Source organism: Oratosquilla oratoria, chromosome 42, assembly GCF_046742065.1.
Source record: "Oratosquilla oratoria isolate Oo_2021 chromosome 42, ASM4674206v1, whole genome shotgun sequence".
Lineage (NCBI taxonomy): Eukaryota > Metazoa > Arthropoda > Malacostraca > Stomatopoda > Squillidae > Oratosquilla > Oratosquilla oratoria.
This window is the reverse complement of record NC_134818.1, coordinates 24,190,296-24,204,632: the sequence shown is the minus strand read 5'-3', so window position 1 is coordinate 24,204,632 and position 14,337 is coordinate 24,190,296. Positions and strand designations below refer to the sequence as shown.

The 14,337-nt window shown below is 39.8% G+C and overlaps 1 protein-coding gene across 1 annotated transcript in view; it reads left to right on the top strand.

Annotated features, from left to right (window-relative positions):
- LOC143021450 (uncharacterized) overlaps window positions 1-12,304 on the top strand; it is a 28,923-nt gene extending 16,619 nt beyond the window's left edge. The window contains exons 2-5 of the mRNA XM_076178940.1: window positions 7,072-7,179; window positions 8,409-8,702; window positions 9,713-9,889; window positions 10,662-12,304. Coding sequence (XP_076035055.1) covers window positions 7,072-7,179; window positions 8,409-8,702; window positions 9,713-9,889; window positions 10,662-10,873 — 791 coding nt within the window. The 3' untranslated portion in view covers window positions 10,874-12,304. The remainder of the gene's footprint in view (window positions 1-7,071; window positions 7,180-8,408; window positions 8,703-9,712; window positions 9,890-10,661) is intronic.
- Window positions 12,305-14,337: the final 2,033 nt, after the last annotated feature.

Below are 14,337 nucleotides of genomic sequence, written 5' to 3'. Positions count from 1 at the left end.
GGCTGGCAGACAGGCAAATAAGCAGGCTGGCAAGCAGGCAAGCTGACGAGTTGGAAAGCTGGCCGGTAGGCAGGCAGATAGGCAAGCAGGCAGGCAGGGAGACAAGCTGACGAGCTGTGTCACATACTTAGCGTGAACAGAATCCTGGGGTTGTACTGTGCCATGCCCTTGTTTGAATAAAATTCCTGTTTGTATTTTCTAAAGGCACGACTTGCGTAAAAATGATGTGTTGTGCATTATCATTGATATATATTACAAATGTATTCCATAAAATGAATGTCATAACATAAAACATTGTACAATAACCGTCTGTTGGGGTGCGCTCCGAAATACATTCTGTCATGACGCCAAGCTCAGAAAAACGTTACATAACTTGGCGCAAAAGCATGTTCCCATTGGTTGGAGGCGTCTAAATTAACTACTTTAGATATGTTTTGGCATCCCGGAAACGTAAGCACCGATTCCTGGGCTATATAAGAACAAGCAGAGAGTGACGGCGGAAAAGAAGCATAGAGAACCAGAACGGGAAGAGAACAGAGAGAGACCCTGTACGGAGATCTAAGCAGAAAGTGACGGCAGGGAAGAGAGAAGTCAAGAGAAGAAACAGACGCCCATGTGTCATCTGAATCTACGTAGATTTTTCTACATTCGTCGATTACGACAGCTCAACTAAACAAGTCCTTTGGACTTCAAATACCGAACCTGTAAACTGGCAATCCCTACGCAAAGTGCAAAGCCTTTGTTTTTCCGAATTGTTTCGGACATCTCCAAACTGTTGCTGGAATATTTGCGACTCTACAGTCTCTCTCTGTTAGTTCTTGACTGTGAAACATCAACAAATCTCCTACGTGTTCCCGACTACCAGAAGATTCCCCTACCAGAAGTTATCGTGCACCAGCCTCTCCTCAAACTTGAGCGGACCAGACGACTTTCCGTTGGTGGGACTTCATTTCAACGAAGAGTTTAAGTATCCTGCCTGAACCCTCTGTCACTCGTCCGAGCTGCGACCGGACTTTTTTTTTCGCAACTAGCCTGGCCCATAGGTGGGTCGTGACAAGCTGGAAGGCTGACTGGTAGGTAGGCTGGCAGGCAGGCAGACAGGCAAGCAGGTAGGCTGGGGAGTTTGAAGGCAGGCTGGCAGGAAGTCAGGCAAGCTGACGAGCTGGAAAGCTGACTGCCTCCTATATACACACACATATACATATGCATATATATATGTATATATATATGTAAACACTACACACACACACACACACACACACACACATATATATATATATATTGTGACGCCTAAGGGGAAGGGCCAGGTTCAAAAACTAGAGTTCTGCTTAAAGAATGATTATTTCCTTCAAAAGAAACAAAACAAACAAGATCGAAGAATAGATGTCGCCAAGCGAGCAAAAATTACAATATCCGAATACACATTAAAGTTCACAAAGATAAATAAATACCAGACAATGGGTTTCTTTAGGACATAAATGGCTAAAATTGCCAAGACACGTAAATATAAGAGTCGATCAAATATCTACAATCAAAATAGAAAAAATAGTCTTCAAAGACAATACGTGGTAAGGTCGAGATATATCGACCATCAGAATGGAAACTAAGTCCTACGTAATATTTTACGTAAAAATTACAAAGTCGAGAAAATTCTACGACTAAAAAGTCTAAGTCCAAACAAAGTGGAAAAAGGAACTAGCATAAGGCTAGACAAGGTAGCAAGGGGCTCTGTATAAGCAGAGTCTGAATCTGAATCTGAATCTCTAGGAAAGACCACCTCGCTTGCGCGGGATCGGTTTTTGTGGGAGGGGAAGAATGTCTGTAAGAAAATGAAAAGGTAGTAGCGTATAAAAGAGGGCTATTGCCACCGGACGAATTGCGAGCGATTAGGGGTTTATTGTTGGTCGTGGCTCGGGAGAAATGGACCGGGAGCTTGGAGGGCAGCGCTGACGCCGGGGTTAGAATTAGGATCACCAATGAAAGTTTAGAAAATGGTAGGAGGCGTAGTAGTAGAGAAAGGTGGAAAAACGGAAAAATCTTTAGTGGGAGGTAAACTGAAATGAGAAGATGTAGTAGAAGAGAAAGTTAGAAAGGAAGCGAATTTTAGTCGAAGAAAAAGTAAGTGTAGATGTTTGTGCGTGTGTGTGTGGCACTGTTCGTGAGAGGTGTATGTGTGTATCTTACGGGAAGTGAGTTGAGTTCACTTCCCGCGTATAGAGCGCGGTCCTGATAAGCCACAGGTAGGGCGAGCGTTGCCTGATTTTCCCCAGGTTGGGTTTGAAGTCCTGTAGAGCTGATCCAGTGGCGGTGCGAGGGATGGGGGCAGACGGGCGGTGTAAACCCGCGTGCCGACGTCAACGAAGAGATCGGTCCGTAACCAGACCGGCAGCGGCAAAGGAGATGTAACTCCTCGCCACCACCGCTGGCGAGCGCGTTTCTGATGAGCCACAGGTGGGGCGAGCGTTGCCTGTTTTTCCCCAGGTTGGGTTTGGGTTCCAGAAGAGTTGATTCAATGGCGGTGCGAGGGAGGGGCAGACGGGCGGGTGTTGTATGGTCTCTTTCCTTCCAATCACAACTCTGAAAACAGAGAATTACGTGATTGGGAATTGTGTGTAAATGTCAGAAGTGTAAACTCGCTCACCAGCGTCAGCGAAGAGGCCAGCGTTAGGTTGCGGGCCGGTTGGACAGAGAGGTGCCCCAAACCTCTCCGTCAACCAGCCTGCGATCAGATTGAGCGTTCTGAGTGAGACGGTTTGGGCCTCTGCTTTGCCAGCGAGAAAGTGTGCGTGTGCCTCTTTTCTTCCAAGCACTACTCTGAGAACAGAGATTTACGTGACTTGGGAAATGTGTGTATTTGTCTTGGTGTAAACCCGCCTGCCGACGTCAACGTAGAGGTCGGCCATGCCAGACCGGCAGCAGCAAGGAGATATATCTCCCAGCCACCACCGGCCGGCGAAGACTCCTTGGAGTTTGTTGAGAGAGCTGGTTTGAAGAGACGTCCGACCTCTACGAGCGCTGAGTTGATTCTCAGAGTCTGGAATTCTGGAATTCAAGAAAAGACCACCTCGCTTGCGCGGGATCGGGTTTTGTGGGAGGGGAAGAACGTCTGTTAGAAAATGAAAAGATAGTAGTGTATAAAAGAGGGCTATTGCCACCGGGCGAATCGCGAGCAATTAGGGGCTAGATTGTTGTCATGGCATAGGAGGACTTGACCAGGAGCTTGGAGGGAAGCGCCCGACGCCGGAGGTTAGGAGGTTGGGAATACCAACGGGGTTAGGATTAGGATCACCAACGAAAGTTTAGAAAATGGTAGGAGGCGTAGTAGTAGAGAAAGGTGGAAAAACGGAAAAATCTTTAGTGGGAGGTAAACTGAAATGAGAAGATGTAGTAGAAGAGAAAGTTAGAAAGGAAGCGAATTTTAGTCGAAGAAAAAGTAAGTGTTTATGTTTGTGCGTGATTTGTGGCTCTGTTCGTGAGAGGTGTATGTGTGTATCTTACGAGAAGTGAGTTGATTTCACTTTCCGCGTGTAGAGGGCAAACCTGATAAGCCACAGGTGGGGCGAGCGTACCCTGATTATCCCCAGGTTTTGGGTTTGAAGTCCTTTTAGAGCTGATCAAGGGGCGGAGCGAGGGGGGGCAGACGGGCGGTGTACACCCGCCTGCCGACGTCAACGAGAGATCAGTGACCAGAACGGGAGCGGCAAGGAGATAACTCCCCGCCGCCATCGCTGGCGAGGGCGAACCTGATAAGCCACAGGTGGGGCGAGCGACCCCTGATTATCCCCAGGTTTTGGGTTTGAAGTCCTTTTAGAGCTGATCAAGGGCGGAGCGAGGGGGGGCAGACGGGCGGTGTACACCCGCCTGCCGACGTCAACGAGAGATCAGTGACCAGAACGGGAGCGGCAAGGAGATAACTCCCCGCCGCCACCGCTGGCGAGGGCGAACCTGATGAGCCACAGGTGGGGCGAGCGTTGTCTGTTTATCCCCAGACTGGGTTTGGAATTCGGAAGAGTAGATTCAGTGGCGATGCGAGGGAGGGGCAGACGGGCGGGTGTTGTATGGTCTCTTTCCTTCCAATCACGACTCTGAAAACAGAGAATTACGCGATTGGGAATTGTGTGTAAATGTCAGAAGTGTAAACTCGCTCACCAGAGTCTGGAATTCTGGAATTCAAGAAAAGACCACCTCGCCTGCGCGGGATCGGGTTTTGTGGGAGGGGAAGAACGTCTGTTAGAAAATGAAATGATAGTAGTGTATAAAAGAGGGCTATTGCCACCGGGCGAATCGCGAGCAATTAGGGGCTAGATTGTTGTCATGGCATAGGAGGACTTGACCAGGAGCTTGGAGGGAAGCGCCTGACGCCGGAGGTTAGGAGATTGGGATTACCAACGGGGTTAGGATCACCAACGAAAGTTTAGAAAATGTCCAAATTTTCCGTTACAATCACCGATATTTATACATGTCTCCGTAAGGCCCGGAGGGCTGCCAAGTGTCGCTAGATGCAACGATTAACATGAGAGTTTTTGAATACTTCCAAGTACATACACGGATATTCTTTACATCAATGTATACAAAATAATATATGATAAAGTTACCTTGTCAATCTTAGTTAAGCAGAAACTTAATAGTTTTTATATGAAATGCTATACATACGTAAATGAAAGTTGGGGATGCTGTTGCCACAGCTTTCACTCCCACGCAATTTTTCCAGAGCGCACGTATGCACCTCTTTCTCACACCGACCCCTTTCGGCGTCCGAGGACAGTGATAATATGCATTTTCTCTAATCTTACGTAAATCAATTCCTAAGATTGACAAGATAGAGCCACAAGATAATACACATACATAAATCTATATGCAATGAATGGAGCATGTTTGACAAAGCAAGAGAAGAACGAAATACGTCTGATATATAGAATTAATCACTTTAACAGTCTTCATACGTCGTTATCGACGGTTTGGTTAGCATCGAGACCAACAAGCCTCCCGTGGGAAAGGCCGGCATAATCTCAAGGTACACATACGCACATGCGTGCACATGTAATGCACGTAACCTTCACTACGATGAGTATGTAGTCGTAAATATATATATATATATATATATATATATATATATATATATATATATATATTTAGACGTGTGTGTGTGTGCGCGCGTATGTGCGTATGTGTGTGTATAAGCGCACACACACGCAAGCACATACACACGTCTATATATGTATACATACATACATATATATATATATATATATATATATATATATATATAAATATCCGACTCGGTGGTACAGTTGATAGAGGGCTGAACTGGGAAGCAGAAGTGCTCCCAGTAACCAGTTCGAATCCTGCCCAGGGCCGAAATTATTTCGGTATCGCTGTGCCTCGGGTCGTTACTCTGACTCTCGTGGGCGGGGAGTTGGGTGTGTGTGTGTGTGCAAGGTCATAGCATTACCCATAGATCGAACCTACGAGCTCGGAGCTCTCTTCCAGGAGGGGAATAGCTGTCGATCACGAGTCCAACACGTGATCCAAAGACCAAAGACCAAGTGAATACACATAGTGGAGCAGCGGTTAGAGTTCCCGGCTGCCACTACGGCGGTCCGGTTTTATATCCCGTCCAGACCTGAAATAATTTTATGATATATATATATATATATATATATATATATATATATATATATATATATATATATATATATATATATATATATATATATATATACATATATCCCCAACTGGAAAAATGTGAAAAATGAAAGGTTGAAAGGTTTAAAATCGTTATCATGTGGTTTTACTCGACGGAAAGGAAGTTCTCGCCTTAAAGATGTTAGCGATAACTATTATCATCATTACTGTTATTATTATTATTGTTACTATAATCATTATTACTATTATTATTATCATTATTACTATTATTATTGTTATTATTATTATTATTATTATTATTATTATTATTATTATTATTATTATTATTATTATCATTATTATTATTATTATTATTATTATTATTATTATTATTATTATTATTATTATTATTATTATTATTATTATTATTATTATTATTATTATTATTATTGTTATAATCGTTATTATTGTTATTTTTATCATTATTATTATTATAATTATTATCATTATTATTATCATTATTATTATCATTATTATTATCATTATTATTATCATTATTATTATCATTATCATTATTATTATCATTATTATTATCATTATTATTATCATTATTATTATCATTATTATTATCATTATTATTATCATTATTATTATCATTATCATTATCATTATCATTATCATTATCATCATTATCATCATCATTATCATCATCATTATTATCATCATTATTATCATCATTATTATCATCATTATTATCATCATTATCATCATCATTATTATCATCATTATTATCATCATTATTATCATCATTATTATCATTATTATAATAATTATTATCATCATTATTATCATCATTATTATCATCATCATTATCATCATCATTATCATCATCATTATCATCATCATTATCATCATCATTATCATCATTATTATCATCATTATTATCATCATCATCATCATCATCATCATCATCATCATCATTATCATTATTATTATTATTATTATTATTATTATTATTATTATTATTATTATTATTATTATTATCATTGTTATTGTCACTAATATAAATACCATTATTGCTATCATTTTCACTAGTAGGACTATTATCATTATTATTATTATTGTGCTGTGTCTTGCGACACTGCTGACCAAGGGCAGTGGACAGGATGTAGGGATGACCCGTCATCCGGGAGGTGCCAAGATGGGAGGGAGGGAGAGGGTAGAGGGGAGTGGAATATATAGGAAATGGACTGGGTGGCATTGGTTTCCATGCCTTTTTCTTTTTGGCTACCCCCCGTGTAGGGAGAAAAAAGCCTTTGTTATATGAATGTATTATTATTGTTATTATCATTATCATAAATACCATTACTGCTATCATTTTCATTAGTAGGACTATTATCATTACCATTAATATTGTTACTGACACTATTATTTTCTCCTCTTCAGATTGTGGACCACATGAGTTCCAGTGCATTGACGGCACCTGCATCGACAGAACGAGACTCTGCGACCGACTTTTGGACTGCCCTGACGCCGGAGACGAAGCGTTCTGTCGTAAGTTTCTTGGTGCACTCCGAATTTAAACACGTTTTTTTTTCATTTTTGATAATACATCTAAAGGTATGCGTTAATAGGATGGAAAATAAGGCGATATATGATGTGCAAAGAGTATGTGTGTTTTGTACGTATATGTATATGAATATAAAGATGTCGATACTCATCTCTATAACGTGAACGTCGTTTTCTTTATTTTGGAACTTACTTATGGATATTAGAAAATTCCTAGTTTTGGTATTTCCTAATAAGAAAAACTGTGTATGCATACATATACAAACACATACATGCATACATGTATACATACATACATATATAGGAAATCAATATAAAGGGGCATGTGTCACCCAAACGACCGTTACTGTCCTGAACCAGGTAGGACACCAGTTAACCAGTACCTGGTGATGAACGTACGTTCAAGGAGTAAAGGTTGTGAGACCTTTCCCAGGGTGGCACACGTGCCCCTTTATATTGATTCCCTTTGCTACCTCTATATATCCCTAAATACGAACCTCGGACTGGGTTCGAAACGTAGGAATAAACTTATATCGACGAGTCCAGAGTTTACTGTCTTCTAAACAATACTGTACATAACAACATGCATATGTGCACACAGTGTCGTTACTTAGCTTGTGTTTTACTTTTCCTTGTCTCATAAGAGAAAAATGTGATAAAGATTGGAACACTGGAGAACATATACCGTTTGCAATCAGGGAGAGGCTACATTACAATCTTCGGTGATTTGCATTAGGCGTACCTGAAAGTAGCGAACGCTTAGATCATCTCACTCGTGAGGCAAGAGCCTATTGGCTTAGATATAAGTTATATTGATATTTATATTTCTTACAACAAATCTTTACACGTATGTTTGACAGCTTGTTTGGACTATTGAAAATAATTTTGTTATTGTAAATTGTAAATTATTTGTCTTTTTTTTGTAAATATCCGATTAATAGAACTTTATTTGGAAGTAAATACATTATTTCAGTCACTTTTCAAACAAAGTCAGGAAAAGTGTTGCTTTGGGGTTATAACCCTCAGAACTTGTTCCACTGATATTAAGATGAAGTGTTTGATGTAGTTATAAAATAGTTTAAAAGATAACAGTTTCTACATAAAACCTTGAACACCACTAAGTCCAGCATTTTATAAAACAAGAAACATTCATTTTGAGAGGCCAAACTACATTTTTGTTTCTACAATAGTTAATCTATTAATCAAATGTGTAGACACAGCCGAAGGAGACGAAATCGTTACAACGACAATGACCCTTGAGGTCGACTACGGGGATGTGAACTACTTGGATCACTGGACCATGGGACACGACTCACACCACGGAACGGAGCAGGAGGGCCATACTCATCCTGTCGATACCACCCCAGGAAATGTATTCAACACCACCGAAATCCCTACCTCCACGTATCCTACCACCACCACAACCACCACTACCACCACCACGACTTCCACCCCCTCTACCACCACCACCACGACACTACCACCCCCCGAGGGACCTCCTCCAGAAGGTAATGATATCCTATTTCCATGGCGTCGATCTTACCCAAGAAGGAAATGATGTCATAAATTCTTATATTTGTCGCTTGGTAACGATTGTGAGAAAGATTACCTGATTACTGTATCTATTTATTTATTCATTCGTTTATTCATCTATTTATTCGTTCATATATTTGTTTATTCGCTTTTTCGTTCGGATACAAATTCTCTCCACTGCAACCCTCCGGAAATTTTAGAAGATTCCAAAATGGCGGGACTTCTTGTAACGTTAGACGAGATGTCATTATAGCCGAAATTCACCCGAGACAGTTGATTGGAAGTTTGTGTTGATTTGCAAACTTACATATTCCATCCTACTGCAGACACAGGAACAGGAACCTGATATATGCCCATACACGCATATTATATATATATATATATATATATATATATATGATATATATATATATATATATATATATATATATACATATATATATATATATGTGTGTGTGTGTGTGTGTGTGTGTGTGTGTGTGTGTGTGTGTGTGTGTGTGTGTGTGTGTGTGTGTGTGTGTGTGCATTATTTTACATGGTTAATTTTTATGCAATTTTCAATAGCTGTTGTCAAGCATTTTAATCAACTTTTAAGTGGAGGCTATCACCAGACTAATCTATTCACCCCAATAGAGGCCTAATTATTGTGATATGTTTTAGTAGTTTCGAGAAAAGGGAGGACATTTGTATGGCAACACCTCCATTTTAGAGCTGTTGCCACAAAATGAGTCTCCTTTTCATTGGACTCGCTGAAACGAATTCTCATTTCGACATATTGCACTTCACCGATTATCTTTATTTATCTATTTTTTTCAAATACAGTTTTGCTAAACTTCCTGACATGACGTAACATATCCTACAAAAACCTAATCTGATGTCGTTAAGCGAAATACCCGAGAGTTTGTAAATACACAATTTGGCAAAATGGGAAGTCATCTATTGGACTGAAGCTCTTTAACAGCTGTCAAACTGCTCTTTGCCACAGTGCCGGAATGTGCAGCTCCTTACCTCCAAGTCGGCCATAGCTGTTTCTACTCCTTCACCTACTTCGAGGACTGGCGCTCCTGGGGCGATGCCAACGCCAAATGCCAAACTATTGGTGGTACTCTTGCCTCACCCTGGGACTTCGTCGACCTGCAACAATTCCTCTTGCAGCGATACAGTAAGTAATTACGCATACATATACACGCACATCAGTTATTTCATTCATTGAAACCCAAATGTGTCTTAAAGTGTTTTCAAAGTTGTCGAAAATTCAAATGATGACATAATTTCTAATTGAAAGAATAATTAGACATGGTTTGTCTCTGTATTAGGAATCAGAGATACCAGTCGCCTGTTTATTGGCGAATCAGTGTCGTCTGTCTTCTTTCTTCCCAAAGTCGTCGTTGCCATCGCCTTCGACGTTTTGTTTTTTACTCATTCTTTTAATTTTCTTGCAAAAATTGTCATTTACATTTCATACACGAAGCTGTATATTTATTTTTATTTTTCAATTTTATTCTAAACTCATACATACATACATATACCAAGGCTTTTCCCCCCTTACAAGGTGGGTAGCCAAAAAGAAAAAGGCACAAATTCAATCCCACCCATTCCACCCCTGAATACACTCCACACCCCTCCACCCTCCCTCTTATCTTAGCACCTCCTGAACTCAGTTATATATATATATATATATATATATATATATATATATATATATATATATATATGTACATATATATATGTATATATATACATATATATGTATGTATATATATATATATATATATATATATATATATATATATATATATATATATATATATATTCTAAGTCTATTTCTTAAGAATGCTTGTTTTGCGTCCCACTGTTTGTTCTTGTGTAGAAAAAAACACGCATTTTTTTCATAGCAGTTATCTAATAAATAACATTTGTCTTGCACCTTTCAGCTACCAAGTTCTGGGTGGGAGTGCAGTTCAACGCCAAGGCCAAGGCGTGGATGTGGCTGTCCGGCAAAAAAATGGCCAAGGAGTTCTGGAAGCCCGGCCAACCGTCGCGTGGCGCCAAGCGCTGTGCCTACCTCGACTACCACTCCAACTATAAAGCTGTCAGCCACTACTGCGGAGAAAAGAACCCTTTTATCTGCGAGATGAAGGCATGAGTTGGATGAGGGGAGTTTGGACGGCGTCTCTTCTTCCCTTCGGAGATCGAGCGGGTGATTTAGGAAGGGACGGCGTGCGCGCGTCTAGATAGAGTTACCAGTCTTGGTGCCGGGAATTTTAATTCCACATATCCCTCTACCTTTTCTCTTGGTGTGCGTATTTAATAAATTTTGTTTGATAAATTGTAGTATACAGGGAAGGAGCAGCGTTCATAGGATTCCGCCTTTTACTCTCCAATTTATCATACTGTGCTTCAAATTCGTGTGTGTGTGCGTGTGTGTGTGTGTATGTGTGTGTGCGCACGCGTATATGTGGATAAAACAGTACGAAGGTTTTATAAAAACCTACCAGCTTCTGTAGACATCCGTTGGTACTACTATTGTGTAAGGTCTACCACACTAGAGCGTGAGGTCTACCTCCCGTTAGCACTATAGCGTGAGGTCTACCATTTCCATAAATTTATTTTAGCGATAAACACACATTTTGTACATATCCTAGGAATGACTGAAATAGATAATTGGATTTCTAATTACATTCATATTAGAGGAAGAAAATAAACATGTTATCATATATGTCCATACATTTATTCTAGCGATACACACTTCATACATCTTCTAAGAATGACACAAATAGGTTAGGTTAGGTCAGGTCCCGTGGACAGGTCACGTTTTTTATGTATTTGGGCAGGACACATGTTTGATTGGACAGGTGAGGGGAGCATCCCGGAAGAACGCGAATCACACGATTGCCTCAGGGTGCAACTGGCGACATATGGCGGCAGACCTCACGCTTTAGTAGCACCCACCCGTTTGCCTATGCTTTTAAGAAGCCTTCGAAGATACGTAGTAATTTACTAGTAATTTACTGTTGTACTAAATTCCTCTTGTTCTGAAGTATTATCTTATTTCATTCTGTCTTGTTGTAAATTGTTTTACCTCTGTAATATCTAATATTCATCTTATTTTCGTTCATTATTATTTTTGTTGTCACCAAGTGAATTTTCATTCAGTTTTGGAATTCCCTCATATCTTTCGTCTAGTACGCGTCGACGTTCTCCGTTTCCCTTCCTCTATTTGTTCCTGTTAGTGTTATAAAAACATAATTATTATTAGTTCATTATAATAGAAAATTACTACCAGTAATTAATTGATATAGAACATTTTTATAATTAATTGATTCAAATAGATTTTTTTTTATTTTAGTAGAAATACAAGATACTTTTAATGAAAATATAATTGTTTTTATTATCTAGTTAAGGAATAAAATTGTTGTTAGTTAGTTATAATGTATGATTGTTATAGTTACAAATTAAATACAAATTAGTTTTTATTAGTTATGATATAGAAATTAGTTATACAACAATTAAAATTGCTAATATTAGTTAAAATGTTATTGTAATTATAACATGTTACTGTAAGTTGAATACAGATTGTTATTATGAGCTAAAATATGGAAGTATTAATATAAGTTTATTATAACCTACAGTTGTTAATAATAGAATGTTGTATATCCCTGGACGGGAATTGATAAACCTTGAGAATGGGATTAACAATAAAACCACGATTAATCTCGTTGACGACTTATGTGGTTATATGCACCACCGATAGTTACAATGAAAACAACAACAAATGATATTAATAATGATATAATAATGATAGTAATAATAATAATAATAATGATAATAAAGATAATAATAATAATATAATAATAATAATAATAATAGTAATAGTTATAATAATAATAATAATAATAATAATAATGATAACAATGATACATATACCAAAGGCTTTTTTTCCTTTACACAGGGAGTAGCCAAAAAGAAAAAGGCATAGAAATCACCCCCACCCATTCCATCCCCTACATATTCACCCTCCCCTCCACCCTCCTCCCTCCCTCTCATCTTGGCACCTCCTGGATGACGGGTCATCCCTGCATCCTGTCCACTGCCCTGGGTCAGAAGCAGTATCGCAAGACACAGCACATCCACAGCAAGGCCACTTCATTAAATCGGCGACCCCCCCTCTCCATCCCCTCATGCAGAAAAGACGGGGAGAAATCCCTTCGGGCTGCGTCAATTTATTTCTCATACATACTTCCTCACCCCCCATCCACTCCCACTCATGCATCACAGCATTATCCATACACAACCCTTCTCCATTCACCCCTATCTTCTGTCCTGTCCCGTCCTTCTTCAACAGACATTCCTCTCTTTTGTAATGCCCCTTTTACCCCATCCATCCATCTCATCCTAGATCCCCTCATGTTCACTCCTTCCACCTCTGCCTTCCACACCTCTTTTACTAATATTTCTTCACCCATTCTTTCCATGTGTCCAAACCATCCTAATACTCTTTCATCAACCCTATCTCCCAACTCCCTTTCCACCCCTGTTCTCCTCCTCACCTCCTCATTTCTCACTCTATCTAGCCTAGTAACCCCTATCATACTTCTCAGACATTTCATCTCAAACACATTCAGATTCCTTCTCTCTTCCTATCTTATGTTCCATGTTTCTGTACAGTGCTGTCAGCACAATCACTCCTTCATATAACCTCCTCTTAGCATCCATTCCCAGATCCCTATTTCTCATTACACTTTTTAATCCCCCAAGGCATTTACTTGCTTCTCTCAATTTACATTCTACCTCCACCTCCACTCCTCCCTTTCCTGCCACATTCGCACCCAAGTATCTGAAACTATCCACTTCCTCCAGTCTCTCTCCTTTAATGCTCACTTCCAGCCTGCTGTCACTCTCTCCCCTTGTACATCTCATCAACTTACTTTTGCCCACATTTATCTTCAGCTTCTTTCTTTCACACACCTTCTCAAACTCTGTCACTAACTTCCTCAATCCCTCCTCTGATCCTGCTACAAGCGCGGTGTCGTCAGCAAACAATAATAATTAATTATAAAAATAATAATAATAGTAATAGTAATAATTATAATAATAATAATGATTATCTATATAGCAATGGCTTTTTCACTCTTATAAGGGAGGTAGTCAAGTCAAAAGGCACACACCTACTCCCACCTATTCCACTCTCATCCACCACCCTTGTTTCCCTCTCATCTTAACTCCTCGTTTATGAAGGGTCAACCCTGTCTCCCGCCCACTGCCCTGGGTCAAAAGTAATGCAGCAAGACACGGCACATCCACAGCATGGCCACTTCACTCAATCGGCGACCCCTCCTCTCCATTCCCTTATGCGTCAAAAAATAATTCACACACAACCACGCACTACCCCTCTCCACTTCCTCGCATCAAAGTACCATCTATACACAGTTATTCTCCACACACCCCCATCTCTTGCCTTCTCCCTTCCTTGCTCAACAGACGTTCCCTCTTGCTCAACGCCCCCTTCACCCCCATCCATCTCATCCTCGGTCGTCCCCTTATGTTCACCCCTATTTTGGTGGATGAATGAAATGCCAGACACTTGAAAAAAAAAAATCTTTAAGTAAA